Source organism: Psammomys obesus, unplaced genomic scaffold, assembly GCF_907164565.1.
Source record: "Psammomys obesus unplaced genomic scaffold, mPsaObe1.curated_primary_1811, whole genome shotgun sequence".
Lineage (NCBI taxonomy): Eukaryota > Metazoa > Chordata > Mammalia > Rodentia > Muridae > Psammomys > Psammomys obesus.
In genome coordinates this window covers 38,375,718-38,392,872 of record NW_026585644.1, presented here as the reverse complement: position 1 = coordinate 38,392,872, position 17,155 = coordinate 38,375,718, and the positions used below count along the sequence as shown (strand labels likewise).

Below are 17,155 nucleotides of genomic sequence, written 5' to 3'. Positions count from 1 at the left end.
AAGGAAGGAAGGAAGGAAGGAAGGAAGGAAGGAAGGAAGGAAGGAAGAACTTGAAAAAATGCTGGCAGTCAGTGAGCATTATCACTTCACATTTCCTACAGAACCCCACTTCGATAAGAGGTAACCCTTTGCCGGGTGCATGGTGCATGCATTTAACCCCAGCACTCGGGAGGCAGAAGCAGGCAGAGCCCTGTGAGTTTGAGGCTAGCCTGGTCTATAGAGTGAGTTGAAAACAGCTAGGGCTACACAATAAAAAAGCCTGTCTCAAAACAAGAAGTAATCCTACAAGAGCAGCATAATATATACAGGACATACTTGTATTTCACTTAGGATTCACTCATGGTAAAGGTTATCATGAAGCTCATCCCACTTCATAATTTCCATCAATGAAGATTACCAACCAGGTCCTTCTCAGCAAACAATGGGCAGACGAAAGGCTGCAACGAACAGAAGAGGAAGGCTTGGGGCTGAGGACCCTGAGACAGGAGGACCCAACTTCCAGGTAAGTCATTTTAATCAACTCAATGACCTCCAGTGAAAATGAGGTCCAGTCAAAGACTGACTCAACAAATAGGTGAAAATGGCTAAAGAGATGGCTCAGCAGTTAAGAGCGCTTGCTTCTGCAGAGGACCTGAGCTTGGTTCCCAGCAACCAGACCATGTCTCACAGGCATCTATCCAAGGAATTCAGCAACCTCCCCTGACTTCCTCATACAGCACAAACACGGTACATATGCACACACACACACCCTCATTCACATACACAAACAAACACATATACAAAGTTGTTTTTCAAAAAGTAACAAGGCCAAGTGTAGTAGCACACACCTTTAATTCCAGCACCTGGGAAGAAAAGACAGGATGATCTCTATCAGCCTTGTCTAACAGTGAGTTCCAGGCCAGCCATGACTATATAGTGAGAGCCTGCCTCAGTCTCAAAAAACGAACAGAAGGAGAAGAGTAGATCATTTCAAACATATCATTGAATAAGAGAAGTCAAAAAATAATCCACACACTTTACTTATACATTTAGTTATGGGCCTGAACCAGGCAACACTAAACAGTATGTTTCCTAAGGAGTCTCTCACAGCTACTATGAAGAAAAGCATGGAAAGAGCAACAAAAAACTGTTGAGAGTGCTTCAGGAAAGCAGGAGATGCTATTGGGATGCGATGCAGTGTCTTCTAATGCAGGCTGCCCAGACTTCTTAAGATGAAAGCACAAGAAAAGGACTGGGAGTTTAACTCAATGGTAAAGTACTTGCCCAACATGCTGAGCCATGAGTTCAATTCCCAGTATCACCAAAATAGAAAAGAAGATACAACTGTGTATAGATCTCAAATAGGGGAGACTGAAAACCCACAAGAAAAGAGTTGAAGGGACCTTACCAGCCCCAGGCCCATATAACCACTGAATGAAGAGAGGGGTCAAGATCTAGGGAAAGCCATCATAAGCTCTGCTCTATGACAGGGATCACGTCTACTGTCTCAACAAGGCGCCAAGTGTAAAGGAGACATTCTTTGTGCGGTGTATGCATGCAAATGTGCATGCCTGTGAGATACACATGTTATGATGTGTGTGTACATCTGTGTGAGTTAATGAAAATGATATGGCATCCACGTGGAGGTCAGAAGACCAATGAACAAGCATTCTTGGTAGTTTGGGCAAACCACAAAGTCATCTCTTTCCTACCTAATTTTTGTTGTTTTTGGCTTTTGGAGACAGGGTTTCTCTGTGTAGCCCTGGTCATTCTAGAACTCACACTGTAGACCAGGCTGGCCTGAAACTCAGAAATCCACCTGCCTCTGCCTCCAAGTGCTGGTATTAAAGAGGTACACCACCACCACCCAGCTGTTAACTCCAATTTACAAACACTTGTTTAAAAAGAATCATACAAAAAAAAAAGTATCTAACATTTTCAAGAACCATACTTCACTGTACTGCTCAAGAAGAACAGATGGCAAGAAGTCCTGAGGGTGCAAGTCCACAGGAGGTCCAGTCCAGTTACTCTGAACAAACAGCTGCAAGCTGCCCACACCAAGCAGGAACACCAGCTGCTGTCTGCAAACAAGAATGGTAAACGTCTTAGTTAAGGTCTGTATTGTTATGATTACAAAACAGAACACACCAACACCAAAAGCCAGCTGGGGAGGAAACGGTTTTTCAGCTTACAACCCTCAGATCACACTCCACCAGTGACATAAAGCAAGACAGGAACTCAAGGCCAGAAGCTGAAGGTAGAAACTAAAGCAGAGCCTGTGGAGGAATGAGGCTCACCTGCTTGTTCTCCAAGGCTCTCCTCAGCCTGCTTTCTACTCCTACTCAGAACTATCCACACACGGGTGGCACTGCCCATGGTAAGCTGGGCCCTCCGGTATCAATCACTGATCAAGAAAATGCCCTGCAGACTTGCTCAGGCCAATCTTGCTGAGGTGTTTTCTCAATTAAGATTCCCCTGTCTCCACATAAGTCTAGGTTTGTGTCAGGTTGACAGAAAGCAACCAGCACAAAAAAATAAACAATAATAGACCACCATCACCTTATGCCTTTCTGCATGCTACTTAATTTCAGTTTGACTGAGGAAAAAAAAAAAAAAAAAAGCAAAAAATAGTTGAGACAATCCTAATGTTGTACAATTTATCTCTGCAATGTCCAATAAATCCATTAGCCACATGTGACTTTTAAACTCAATTTAATCTAGGGCTGAGATGACTTAGCAGTTAAAAGCACTGACTGCCCTTCCAAAGGACCCAGATTTTATTTCAAGCACCCGCATGGCTGCTGTCTATTTCCAGGGATCTGCTGCCCTCTTCTGACCTCCATATGCACTGCATGCTTATGGTGCATTGACAGAGGCAAAATACCCATACGTAAACATTAAGTTAACATAAATTTAAGTCTGGTGTGCAGGCATCCTATTGGAAGAAAGGTAAGCTGAGGGTTCCATGATAAACATACAAAGTTCTCTGATCTCTTCAGAGATAATAATCTGAAACATAGTAAATACAAGCATCTCTCAGTAACCTAGAGATAGCACGATGATTCAATGTTTACACATTAAAGAAAATAAGCTACCCGCTTTGGTGTATATGATTTCATCCCTGCCCTTGAGAGGCAGAACAAGTAGATCCCCGTGAGTTTGAAGCCAGCCTGGCCTACATAGTGAGTTCCAGGACAAGGCTACTTAGCAAGACTCTGTAGAGCCTCTCAAAACAAAACAAAAAGCAAGAGACATAAAAGGAGCCGAGCTGATGGCTAACACTCATCAGACCTAAGCTTTGGGAAGTTTAGCAGTGACCACAAGTGTCGTCATTCTCATACACAAAGCTCATTCTGCTCCTACACCACTTTCCTTTTTCGTTCCGGAAGACCTTCTCATCCAGAGACTTACGGAGATTACTCGGCACATCTGAGTCCAGGCTTCTCAACTACTGCTAAATAGCAGGGCCTTATGGTGTCAAAGTACCATGAAAGTATTCAAATTTTATTCATTTATTTATTTGACACATATGAGTGTTTGCCTGGAGATACACACACACACACACACACTACGTGTGCGCCTGGTGCTCATGTGTATCAGGTGTTGGAGTTCCTGGAACTAGACGTCCTACGGCTGTGAACCACCAAATAGACGATGGGAATAGAACACGGGTCCTCTGAAATAACAGTAAGTGCTCTTAACCACTGAACCATCTCTCCAGCCCCCCATTTAAAAAAATGTGCTCCTCTGTGGAAATTTTAAATAAAATTCTACCTTTCAATTTCTTCCAAATCTGTAGAGCAATCCAGGAAATTTACTATCTGCTTCTCCAGGTAGCTGTCAATCTTTTCTTCAGTCATCATTGTTGAATTTAAAATATTTTGTGTCACTGAATGTAAGAACATGGCCTCATAGCTCCCTTCCAAGAGCATGTCTAAGAAAACTTCAATATCTGTAATATAAAAAGTGAGTCCGGTAAGGCAACAGAATTTTTAAGTGTAGATGTAATCCATTATATAAATATCTTCATATGCAAAAAGGTATACACTCGGCTGCACATTAATCACAAAGCATTGAGCAAACTCTTCTTATTCTACTGGCATCACCCCTCCTAGAACTACAGGATAACTACAACGACGATGAGCAGCAAGGTGGAGGACTCACCCAGAGATAATAATAACAACAACAGGTGTATTGCAGTTCGGCATATTACCCTTCTTCCGGAAATTTACAAAAATTCCAACTGGCATAGAAAGGTTTCTATTCCAGAAGTCCTACTTTCAATAATCTCCCAAGAAGTCAATCCAAACACACCGGTTCTCATGATTCACCTTATATCCCCCAGGTACATGTCTGCCTCAACCGTGATTTTTTTTTTTTTTTTTTTTTTTCCTGCTAAACTCTCTTTTACTTGCCAGTCCTAAAAATTTTTAAATCAGCTCAAGTCTGTCTTTCGGGAACTTTTCCCAGACCAACACAGCTCGGGCCATCAAGCAAAACTTCCTCTCTCTTGACACCTATATATCCAGGGCTGGCATCCCTTGTCCTCACAGCTCATCTAACTCCCTAAAGGTGCGCCTCTCTCCTACCTGAGCCAGAGATGCCCTCCTGCTTCCATAACAGCCGCTCCGCCTCCGTGGGGAAGCCCCTCAGAAGGGCCAGCTCCGGAGTCCACATCACCTCCGGCATCGCCGCAACCGAAACGAGGCGCCACGAGGGTCCCACGGGGAGGAGGAAAGTGGAAGGAGGAGAGTCCAAAGTCGCTGGCGTCTAACGGCCACGGTACCCTAAAGACACCCACAGGACTAGAGTCCCATGTGAAGCGACTGGTACATGGGGGCAGCCATGACAGCAGCGCACGGCATCATGGGAAAACATACTCACGCTAATCGGCTTCCTCCTAGGTGACCAACCGGAGACTCAGTTGTAAGCATGCGCAATAGATCGCGGCTGGCGGCATGGGCGGGTCGAGGTCTTGGTACGGTATCTCGGGACCTCATTAGCTAAGGGCTGTTTCTAGGGAAGACAGAGGCTTACTTGGAAGCAAATTCTGCATGAAAACACTCGACCGCCTGGGGTATAGCCAAGTCCTTGGAGGTTAATGCACAGAGCCTTTTCTCCTAACAGACGGACGCAGGCTCTAGAAGTTACTGACCTCTTCTAATGGAGCCCCACGCTAGAACTTCCTTCCTTGGCATAGGTTTTCCTGTGGATGATTGAAAAACCCAGAAAACTAACCTGGAAGTGTAATCTCAGCACCGAGGAGGTTGGTGCGGAAGGGTGGCTGCAACTTCGAAGACAGCCTGAGCTTCACCCTGAGTCCCAAGCTAGCCTCAGCTAAGACTGTGGGGGCCGCCTGGAGAGATGGCTTAACAGAGGACAAAGCACCCACATAAGATGGCTCATAATCATCCTGAAGATCGGGTGCCCTTCTCGGGCTTTCCAGGCACCATGCTTGCCTGGTGGTACACATACATACCTGCAAGCAAACATTCATACACATAAAAATTAAAGGCAGTGGTGGTGCGTGCCTTTAATGCCAGCACTTGAGACTACTCAGAGGTAGGGAGATCTCTGTGAGTTCGAGGCCAGCCTGGTCTACAGAGTTAGTTCCAGGACAGCCAAGGCTACATAGAGGGACCTTGACTTGAAAACAACAATAATAATAGTGATGAAAATTTTCTTTAAAGAGATGAAAAACAGGTCTGGTTTTGATACAGCTTGGAAATTTTTGATTGTCAGTCGGCAGATCCTAGAACACTTAGGTGAAGTAGAAAAAAACCAGCAAGGAAATAGATCTTCCTGCCAGCATGGCAGCTGCTGAGCACAAAGTTTGCTGTTTGCCTCTTCTTTTTATTTTTCTTTCTTTTAATTAGAATAAATGTTCTGTTTTTCACTGTGTTTCACTGAGGAGAAACACCAGCAGCCAATGCAGCCCAAGGTAGAACTGAGACAGAATGGACCTTCACCTGACATTGTAATAACCCTGCCCTGTGCTTCCAGGCATTTCTAATTAGAAGAAACATTTAGTCTTTTGACCAAGATCCAGGAATAGATATGGGTGTGTTACCATAGTACATGAGACAACATTGTTATCCTGAAAGAAGGGATTCAGATAGTAATTTTTTGGTAAGTCTCACCATGTCACTTTTGCTGGCCTGGAACCTGCTATGTAGACCATGCTGGCCTCAAACTAACAGAGGTCTACCTGTTGGAGTTCTGAGATGGAAAAGTGGATCCTCTTCAAAAGCTTCATCATAACGTTTTTTGTTTGTTTGGTTAGTTGGTTTGTTCTTTTCAAGATAAGGTTTCTCTGTGTAGCCCTGGCTGTATTGGAACTCATTCTGTAGACCAGGCTGGCCTTGAATTCACAGAGATCCTCCTGCCTCTGCCTCCCGAGTGCTGAGATCGCAGGTGTGCGCCACCATCATCCGGCTCTTTGTTGTTGTTGTTAGCATTGAACACACACAGAGCAGAGGGCAACTTCCAGGGGTCAGATCTCTCCTACCGTGTGCATCCCAGAGACCGAACTCAGGCTGTCAGGCTCGCCCCGGCCATCTTTACCTAAAGCAGAGTCATCCCTCTGGACCTTGATAATACTTTATGAAAAAAAAAGTTACCTATGTATATGTGTGTCTGTGTGTCTCCATGTGTATGCTGGTGTCTGTGAAGACCAAAAGAGGACACTAGGTCCTATAAAGCTGGAGTCACAGGAGGTTGGGAGCTGCCTACTGTAGGAACTGAACTCAAGTCCTCTGGAAGAGCAACAAGTGCTCTTGAGGACTGGGCCTTCTCTCTGATGCCTTCATAATGTGTTTTCAGCTGGCTCAAAGATAGCATATTTTAAAGGTGGAACATTAAATCAGACATCACTCGTTTTACCTTAATGTCACATTTCATGTTGGACTTCATAAAAGACCCAATAGGCTTCTCAGTTGTGTGTGAAAAATCAACAAATACAAATAGAGTAACAGAGGTTGCTGTATCCTCTCGTCCTCATGGTGAAGTGTTGCAGGATATTTGATCCCATTGGGAAGCCCAAAATTGTAAGCTGTAAAAGCCTATTTCTTGTTTGGTGTTGTTGAGGCCTATTATACACCTATAATCCGAGAACCTTCTGTTTATTGTAAACAGGTGATTATGGTGTGGTTCACCCAGCCCTAGCACACACTTTTTTTTTTAATCTTTTATTATTATTTTTTTTATTAATTACACTTTATTCATTTATCCCCCCATAAGCCCCTCCCTCCTCCCCTGCCGATCCCACCCTCCCTCCCCTTTCTGCATGCATGCCACTCCCCAAGTCCACTGATAGGGGAGGTTCTCCTCTTCTTTCTGATCTTAGTCTATCAGTTCTCATCAAAAGTGGCTGCATTGTCCTCTACTGTGGCCTGGTAAGGCTGCTCCCCCCTCAGGGGGAAGTGATCAACGAGCAGGCCAATCAGATTATGTCAGAGGCAGTCCCTCTTCCCATTACTATGGAACCCACTTGGACACTGAACTGCCATGGGCTACACCATCCTGAGTGAGTTGACCCAGAAGCAAAAAGACACTCACGGTATATACTCACTCATATAAACATACAATATAGAATAAACCCACTAAAATCTGTACATCTAGCACACACTTTTAATTCAAGAGCTTTCTGTACACAGGATTTAATAAAGTTAAACCTAGGTCAAAAGTCAGAGCAAGAAACAGGCTGACAGGTATTAATGAAGAGGGGGGAATTTGAGTTGAGGGGTTTTTTAAAATAGTGTGGAGAAGAGGGGTCTTTTAGCTTTGGATCTTTGGGGCTTTAGCTATCTAGCTCTCTGGCCTAGCAAGCTTTAAGCCTTGCATTTTGGGGGCCTTTTGCTCTGGGATGTCAGCTGAGCTAGTGAGCCTTTTGGGTTTTTTCCATTCCAACCTGAGATGAGAATAAAAGTCAGCTGGGTGCTTTCTCTGATTCTCTGAGCAAGTAGGCTTTTCACCCCAGTATCTGGCTCCTGAGTCTTCAATGGAAAAATAGAACTGCTGGGATTTTCCTTTATTAAAACGACAGCAAAGGAATCACCACTTCCCTTAATCCCAGCCCTCCCCAGGGGTATTAATCACTATCATCAATGATTAAGTCCTTTGGGGCCTTTGCTATTACAACTTGGGGGAAATCGTGTGCCAAAAATGATTGCAATCTTTTTGTCTTTTTGCAGTACTGAGGGTTGAACTCAGGGCCTTTCTCACACTGGGCAAGTGCTCTACCACTGAGCTTCATCCCTAACCCTAAAAATGATAATCCACAAATAATAACAGTGATCAGAGTATGGCTTAGTGGTAGAGGGCATGTCCAGCATAAGGAAAGATCTGGGTCTAACCTTCAGCACCAATATATGTACAGAAATATATATTCCCTTGTGGTGTGGCAGAAATGGGAATCAAACCATATGCTGAGTTTAACTCTTTGCCACATCATCAAGCAAAAAGAGTGCTGCAGCTGTACTGGGGCTGATCACACCTGGGTGTTCCCAGAGTCCCTCTCCTAGGCGAAACTAAGACTCTTCATGCCAACCCCAAGAAGCCAAAACAAATTGTTATGTAGGACAATTTGGCCATTCCAAGACTGTGACAGCCCAACGGCCCACTTCCCCTTGCGAAGATTACAAACCCTGTAACCATTTCTGCCAAAGTCTCTAAGAAAAATGTCCCTATGATACAAGCCAAAAATAAGCAGAGCGGTCATCAAAAAAGCATTTCATCACTTTGGCTGACACAGTGAATAGGACAGACTAGCCCTGGGGACATTCAAAAAGTTTAAGTTTCCTAACACAAGGGTTTGTGGGTAAGAGACTAATGAGTAGCATATGGATAATAAATAGCCTTCATTCTCCTTTGGACTAACAAGGAAGGGATCTGGGATGTTGTTAACATTTCATGCTGTGTCTAAATGTATACCACGTAGAGACTGGCCATGTAAAGTAGACACAGCACGTCACCATATCTTCTTTTCTTCATTAAACCTTGATGTTCCCAATGTATCTAAATACGTTGGTTTGTTTTACATTCATTTGATGTCTGCTGTCAAGAACCTTCAGTCCCTCCAAATAACAATTGTCCTGACAGATGAGTCAAATGACTGGAGACAAAGCCAGATTACTTGAGCTACTTAACACATACATTGAAAATCAGCTCTCATAGGCAAAAAAAAAAAAAAAAAAAAAATCTAAGGTAGAATCAACCACATGTCTACAAAACACTGACTGTCTTACAGCTAATGCATTTTTAGCGATTATTGTTAGGGAGCTGGAGAGATGACTCAGCAGTCAAGACACACACTGCCCTTGCAGAGGACCTGAGTTCTGTTCCCAGCACCCACACCGGGCTGTTCGTAACTGTCTCTAACGCCAGCTCCAGAGCGTCTGACACCCTCTCCCAGGCTCTGCGGACCCTACACTTATGTGTTGCACATACGCATACTCAGGTGCACAGACATACACATGATTAAAAATACAAAACTAAAATCTTGCCTTGTCAGTTGTGAGCCTTAGCCTTTAGTGGCTGAGTCATCTGTCCATCACAAAGATAAGAACTAAAAACCAAGATTGATCTCTCTGAAACTTCGTGACAAGCAGCCATCAGAACAGGTTTTTAAACTGTTTAGTCCATGAGTAATTGCCAGAAGTGAACATGTGTTTTGAAGCACGTTGCTTAAAATCCAGGACAGACTCCCTTGGCTACGAGTGGCTCTGCATGCCAGCCAATCACCCACAACGTCACCTAAGGAAATCCCTCTTACAGACAACGTTGAATGCTTATGCCTCTAAATCAACCAGTACTTGAACTCCAAACCTTCGATGTGATTAACGTAATGTTGCATAAGAAGAGATTGCAGAGACCTGTGTAAGTGATAAATTCAGTTGTTTTGTTCTGTTTTTTCAGGTACTAAATAGGGGCCTTGTCATCCTTAGGCAATATATCAGACAGAATCAGGTGGGGCCGCGTGATGAAGCGCTCTGCAATGCATCATTGTTTTCTGTTTTTGTGCTGTGGGAGGAGGAGTTTGATATACTCAGGAGGCCCCACAAAGAGGTCTGGGGTCTCTGCAAGACTTTGACCCGAATGTTTCCAGGCTTTGCACCTGTTCTTGTTCTGCCCAATTCATGAACCCCAAAAGACCAGGAATAAACAGAGTCTGCTGTAAATACATGAGGTTCTTTTTATTGTAAATTACAAATTACAAGCTGCAGCTCGGGCTCACACCCTTGACCGCCGAAGTGGTAGGAGCTGAGAGGGCCCAGCTCAGGCTAGTTGGGTGATATAAAGATTCTGGTCCCTCCCAGCATGCCCAAGGCAGGGGCGATTCCTGCCTGGCAAGCATCTATTGGTCAAAATGCTACATTTTGAATTGTTTGGCTATAGGAAAGTCCCCAGACCAACAATGACCTGGTGTCCCTCCCTAGGGGGATGGGCCAGTTTCCTAACAACTGTATCTCTAGTGGGTGGGGAAAGAATGCAGTAAGGCGGTTCTTCCCCTCAGGGCATTCCTGGACTTCTCCACCCACCTAGTTCAGGCCTTAATTAATAATAGCTGATTTTTAATCTTTTGGTCTCTCATTCTCAGTCCAAAGGGGAATGTTTCCATTTCCATGGCTGTGACTAGCAAACATGAAGAGGAGAGGGAATTGCTGTTTGAAAGTGTACCAAACGGCTTCAGCACAAAAGGTAAGAAAAATACCCAAGTAATGAAATCCAACTGTGGCTGATCTCACTCCAAGAATAAAAATCTTAGCGGTGTTAGTGCTCCCCAGTGAAAATGTCATTAAGTGCTATAATCCTGAGAACTTATTCTAAAAGCAAAGAAAAGTATGACTCCCTGCTAAATAAGCAAATGAACGACAGAGCTGGTAACCAAATGTGTCAGTAGAACACTGAACCTGCATTCTTTCTACTCTGGGTATCGGTATTCTTCAAATCCCAGAGATCATTAGCATCAGAATAACCATAAGTAGGGCATGGGAGGGCTGGCCAACGGAATAGTCACTCAGGATGTTGAGGTAGGAGGATTGCTCCGAGCCCTAGAATTCAAGACCACGTGGGCAACAAAGATGAATGAGTCAGGGGAAGTACGTTATGAGTTCCCATGTTCCCTGAGGATCTATAGACAATGAAGATTGCTGGAAAGGGAGAGACATTTCCTCAATGATGCAGCCACAGGTAATTTACCTAGAATTTTTATAATCAACCACAATTAAACTCACTGGGACATGAGTGCGAAAAACAAGAAAGAAGATAGATGGTGGTGGAACACAAATTTTAATCCCTGCAGAAGAAGGCAGGTCTCTGCGTTTGAGGCCAGCCTGGTCTATACATTACAAGCATATTAATGTGGCTCATGCCCAAGGATACATGTCTGTCCAGCTTGTACCCAAAGCTAAGCAGGGTTTCAGAGTTGCTCAACAACAACAAAAACCCTCTCCTTTAAATTTTTATTTTCTTTCACTTGTCTCCTTTTCCATTAAATAGAAAGCAATCATTTTCTCAAAGTCTGTTGAAACATGCTGTAAAGAACAATGCAGGTCACATAAAGAATAAAAATTTCACATAACTTTCTCATATATGATTGAATTGTTAAGTGTTTGACCAGAGGGGACTTTGAAACTTGACTATGGGGTTTGAGAGGTGGCTCAGTGTCTGACTGATCTTGCAAAGGACCAGGATTCAATTCCCAGAACCCACATGGCTCACAACCATGTGTAACTCCAGTTTCAGGGGATCCGACGCCTTCTTTTGGATTCTGAGAGCACTGCATGCACAAGATGCACAGACATGCATAGGCACGTATGCAGGTGAACCTTGACCATGCCTGATCTGAATAAGCAGCCAGCTATCCAAAGAAGGACTATCAGATATTTCAATGTCTGTCCATTTAAAGCGCCCCCTTTCACACACCCCCCAAATCTTCATTTTAGCCCCGGCTGTCTTGGAACTCATTATATAGACCAGGCTGGGCTTGAACTCAGACATATACTGGCCTCTACATCCCAAATGCTGGAATTAAAGGCATGCACCACCACTGCCTGGTTTAGAAGCACATGTTTGAGTCAGAAAATTTCCCCTGTTCCTGAGAAGTTAGTGTGGTCTGGATTCTAAGGATCAGTATATTGTGTTATGTCTGTCCTCCCAACCCTCCCGCCACTACCCCATCACTACCACGGAAGCCTAAACTTCATTATTTGAAGGGTTCCAGTTTAATTAGAGGCAAGAGAGACAAAACATACCCCCCCCTTTCAGGCTATTTCTAAACATAGATGATGCAAGATCACTGAGCTACTGAGGTTGACCGACAAGGAAATTCACAAATGCCCTGGTGTCAACAGTTCCTGTTTTCCTATTATCCAGGACCTGGTATTAGAGTGTCAGTTCACCCATTCTCTGCTTTCCCAGCATCCTACAGTGTCTTAGTTTCATTTGCTGCTGCTGAGACAAAACAGGCTTATAAAAGCAATTTAAGGGAGAAAGGGTTTGTTGGCTGATGACTCCAGGTTATCACTGTGGGAAGTCAAGGCAATAGGAAGTTGAAGCACACAGGCACGTTACCTCCGTAGCCAGGAGCACTGAACCACCTGAAAACTTGGTGCTGCTCACTGGGCCTTGGGGGTGGAGTTGCCCCCACAGTAGGCAGGTCTTTCCACCCCCATTAACATAATCATGACAATCCCTGAAGGCGAGACCAGGGGTCAACCAGAACTAAACAATTCTAAACTGAGCGAGCCTCCCTTCCCACGATGCTAGATTGTGTCAAATTGACAATTAAAGCTAACCATCATGGGCTGGAGAGATGGCTCAGTGTTTAAGAGCACTGCCAGCTCTTCCTAAAGGACCTGGGTTCAATTCCCTGTACCCACATGGCAGCTCACAACTGTCTATAACTCCTGTTCCAGGGAATTCGACCCCCTCACACATGCAGACAAAACACCAATGTACATAAAATAAAAATAAATATATAAAAAAAAACCCATCACATACGGTTTTGGTTTCACTAAAAACTTTTGTTCAGCTGCTTCAGAAGAGGTAGAAGAAACACAGCTTAAAGTGGGATTTTCGTTGGAGCACCAGCTCCTGAATAATGATAAGAAGGCCTTTATTTATTTGTTTGTTTGTTTGTTTATTATTATAAAGGATTAGCCTTAGCTTTGGCTTGTCCCCCAACTCGCTCTTAACTTGAACTGTCGAGTTTATATTAATCTGTGTTCTGCCATGTGGTTCGTTATCTTTCAGTCTTAGTCCCAGCATCTGTTTTCTTCTTCCCTGTGTGGCTGGGGACGCTCCCCATGCCTGATTCTTTCCCAGAGTTCCTATCTCTGCCCAGGAGTCCTGCCTATCCTGCCTTTGCTATTAACTGTTCAGCTCTTTATTAAACCAATCATCAGAAAGTGGTGGAGAGAGTGTTTACAAACTATGATGCAGCCAAAAAAATAACAGTACCAAAGTCTGACCTGTCCTCAGCTCTCTGTGGTACTGAAATAAACATTTGACTAATACAAGGACAATCTTCACACAGTGCACAAAACCATCACCCCAACAACAGCGGATGAAAATTTCAGTGAACAGGCAAATGTAAGAGCATAATGGTTCATCCCAGCTGTTCCAAAAAGGCGGGTGTGAAGGGAGAGTTCCCATGGAATAAAGGGATAAGGCTGCAGGTACGAACCCACAGCCTATCTGCCTAGCTTCCTTTTTTTTCTGGAAGCTGTCGGTCACACTATCAGGGGGCTCAAGTGATAATGAGCCCTTATCAAGGAGCTGGGAGAGAAGCCAGGACATAGATGCCAAGAATTGCTAACAGTTACCGGCCAGGTGTTGGGAGGTTTCTTTGAGGCGGAAGAGCCTATGGCTTCCCAATGTAGGCAGAGGTCAGATTTTCTAGAGCTGCAATTTCTCCTAGCTGCAGAGTATGCTTTGCCATGAACGTTGTGTCTCAGAGCCTCAGCTGGGCTCAGGGAGAAATTGCCACCAAGTGGAACATTCCTGAGAAAGCTGGTTAAACCAGCTCCCCAGTAAATGGTGGATCTTAATGGACTGCCCCTGTCCCTTTTCCTTAGGCTGTGAGATTCTGGACGAAGCAGCGTCATGACATTTTACCAACTAGTCCACACACTCCAGGACTGGTCACCCATAGTAGGATATCCAACGACACTATCAAAGCAAGTTAAGTGGCTTTTTTTTTTTTTTTTTGTTAAGATGGGAAGTGAGCAGTCTTTCTTCCCATACACACACGCCCCTGCTCTTTTGGAGAGCCGTTGGGCTAAACGGAAAACAGTACCTCATTTGAGGGCTGTAAGCTACAGGGGATGGAAGGGTAGGTAATTTTTTATGATTTTCATGATTGGTGTGATGGATCTAGGGCTTGAAAATATGTTTCATTTGTGAAGTTATATTTGCAAATTGTCCAGGCTTAGGAACTTTCATCCTTGAATGGCTAGAGGAGGTGAGGGTAGCAGGAATGGGGCACAGATAGGCTAAAGGAGTAATAGCTGTATCTTCTAAAAACTGCAAAAGGTTTCAGAGGTGGAAGGCACCCAGGCAATGGCTGTGTTTGCTGGCTTTGTAGATGGCAAGGTGAGATAAGGTGGGGCTAAGTCAAAGGACGTAACCTGTAGAATGACGGACAGGGGCAATAGGGGCAAGACTGAAGATGATGAAAACCCACAGCTTATTTTGTGACCTCAGAACAGAGAAAAAAGGCCAGGGAAGTAGGGGGAGCAGGAATCTGGAGACCCTGACTGTACAGAAGGGCTTATCTTCGGTCTATTTTCCTCCCAGAAAAGCCTAAAGTCATGGTTTGGCTGGGAACTTGTCAGTATATGACAAGACAAACCTCATATGTCATATGCAGACATGCTAGATAGCATCTATATCTGAAACTATCAGCAACATGAAGTAAAAGCATTTAAGGGATGGCTCAGCGGCTAGAAAGCAATTGCTGAGCTAGGCTGACAAGCCGAGTTCAGCTCCTGGGAACCTACAGAAGTAAAAAGGTGTGGCTAAATGCTGAGAGGACTAAAGTGGACAAAGCTTCTTTTGTGGCTAAACCTGATGGACAAAGTTCAATACAAGAACCCACATGGTAGAAAGGGAAGAACAGATTTATCCAGTTGTCCTCTGACCTCCACTTGCACCCCGCATTTCACACAAATAAGTAAAAGCGATTAGAAACAAAGCTGCACACAGTGGCCTGCTTCTCTAATGCTGGAACCCCTTCGGAACTCCTTTGGTGAGAGGGGAGGTAAACACGAGAGAATCACCCCAGAAGGTGGCAGGTTGGCTAACCTGGGGTATATGACAAAGCCGCAGAAGCAGTAAGACCCTGCCTTAAAAAAAAGTTAGAGGGAGCCCAGCAGCGGTAATGCATACTTTTAATCCGAGTACTTGGGAAGCAGAAGTGGGCAGATTTCTGGGTGTGGGGCCAACCTGGTCTACATGATGAGTTCTGGGACAGCCAGGGCTACACAGAGAAACCCTGTCTAGGAAAACCAGAGAGGTTGAGGGCTGCCTCTGACCTCCATAGTATACACATGGAACATACACAGAAAGGAACAAACGGCTCATGCAGCCAAGCTCCATACCCATGCCTGTAACAGGGAGGGAGAGGTTGTCAGATCTCTGTGAGTTCAAGGCCAGCCTGATCTACAGAGCAGTCCAGGGCAACCAACACTATACAGAGAAACCCTGACTGGAAAACAAACAAACAAGATTCTTTGCCAGGAGCAGTGGTGCATGCCTGTAATCCCAGAACTCTGGGAGGCAGAAGCAGGCAGAACTCTAAGTTTGAGGCCAGCCTGGTCTACAAAGCAAGTCCAGAACAGCCAAGGCTGCACAGAAAAACCCTCTTGAAAAACAAACAAATGAATAACAAATAACTGGTTTGCCCATGCCCATAAGATGTTTAGTTGAGGCGGATTGCACTGAAATACATCTACGTGGGATGTACTTTGTATAAAAGTTTCCCGAATTCAAGGAGTGAACAGCAGACATGAAGACAGAATAATACTGTAAGCTCTTTGGAGGCCGAGGAGAGTCACTTAACTTAGGGGTAATACTTATGGGTATTGAGGTGATGTGATCAGGGAGGCTTCCTAGAGGAAGATGTCTGAAGTACAGAAGAGTGACAATAAAGAAAATGGGTGTAGCAGACTGATGTTGGAGTAGAAGCTGCTATCAGGCTATTGAAGACCTGGTTTGTCCTCAACATCTCAATGATTTGGAAAGCTGTCCAGCAGCTTTGAGTAGGCAAGAACTAGCTCATAGCATTCTGCTAATTGCTGTGACTCCAGGTATCTGGAGGTATTTGACCTCAGGCAGTCAAAGGGTGGACAGGGGAGGCGCTTGGCAGAGCTTGAAGAAATGCATCTATTTGCTGATTAGAGATAAATTTCATTTTCAAGCTGAGAAACTAGGGTAGAAAGGCGGAGCAGAAGAGCACACCATCTGGCTCCATGATTGTGTGCAGAACTTCTGGAAATGTCAATGGCAGCAGGTCAAAGTGGTCTGTCCATGCTCTGAAATTAGTTGGGTCTTCCTCTGTTATGCCCAACCCCCAGCCTGGCCTACAAATCAAGTCCAAGACAGCCAGGGCTACACAGAGAAACCCTGTCTTGAAAAACAAATAAAAAAGATCAAGTACCCTGTCAGACTATTGTAGAAAATAATTTTTTTTTGGGTTGTTGTCTAATAGGTTGGTTTATATGGGCAAGATGGACTGAGGTAATATTCTAGTTAAAGTGCCTCATACAATTGTGGTAGACCCAAAGCTTTTGGCTATCTCTTCTGTTAGGCTAGCAGTTTTTAAGAGGCAGGAAATGTAGGTAGCCATCAGTGGTAGGGGGCCGGTAGCATATACAAGCCCCAGCACTACCACCAACAAAATAAGCAAACAACGCTCTCACTTCAAGGTTGTTTGGTCTGGGGCTGGGTCTGTTCTCTGAGCCAACACTAATTATATAGCAGGTAAATGTTTACACATACATTGTTTTAACCGTATTCTACCTAAGTTAAGACTCTCGACCAGTGGTTCTCAACTTTCCTAATGCTCTAATAAAGTTCCTCATGTTGTGGTGGCCCCAACCATAAAATAATTTTTTGGTACTATATTTTTGTTACTGTTATGAATGGTAATGTTAATATCTCATGTGCAGGATAT

The 17,155-nt window shown here is 44.3% G+C and overlaps 1 protein-coding gene across 2 annotated transcripts in view; it reads right to left on the bottom strand.

The window, feature by feature from the left end:
• Ttc27 (tetratricopeptide repeat domain 27) overlaps nucleotides 1–4,826 on the bottom strand; it is a 123,808-nt gene extending 118,982 nt beyond the window's left edge. For both annotated transcript variants that reach the window (XM_055618255.1, XM_055618264.1), the window contains exons 1-3: nucleotides 4,569–4,826; nucleotides 3,754–3,931; nucleotides 1,931–2,060 (exon numbers count right to left, since the gene is read on the bottom strand). In XM_055618255.1, the coding sequence (XP_055474230.1) occupies nucleotides 1,931–2,060; nucleotides 3,754–3,931; nucleotides 4,569–4,668 (408 nt within the window). In that variant the 5' untranslated portion in view covers nucleotides 4,669–4,826. The remainder of the gene's footprint in view (nucleotides 1–1,930; nucleotides 2,061–3,753; nucleotides 3,932–4,568) is intronic.
• Between the last annotated feature and the right edge of the window lie 12,329 nt (nucleotides 4,827–17,155).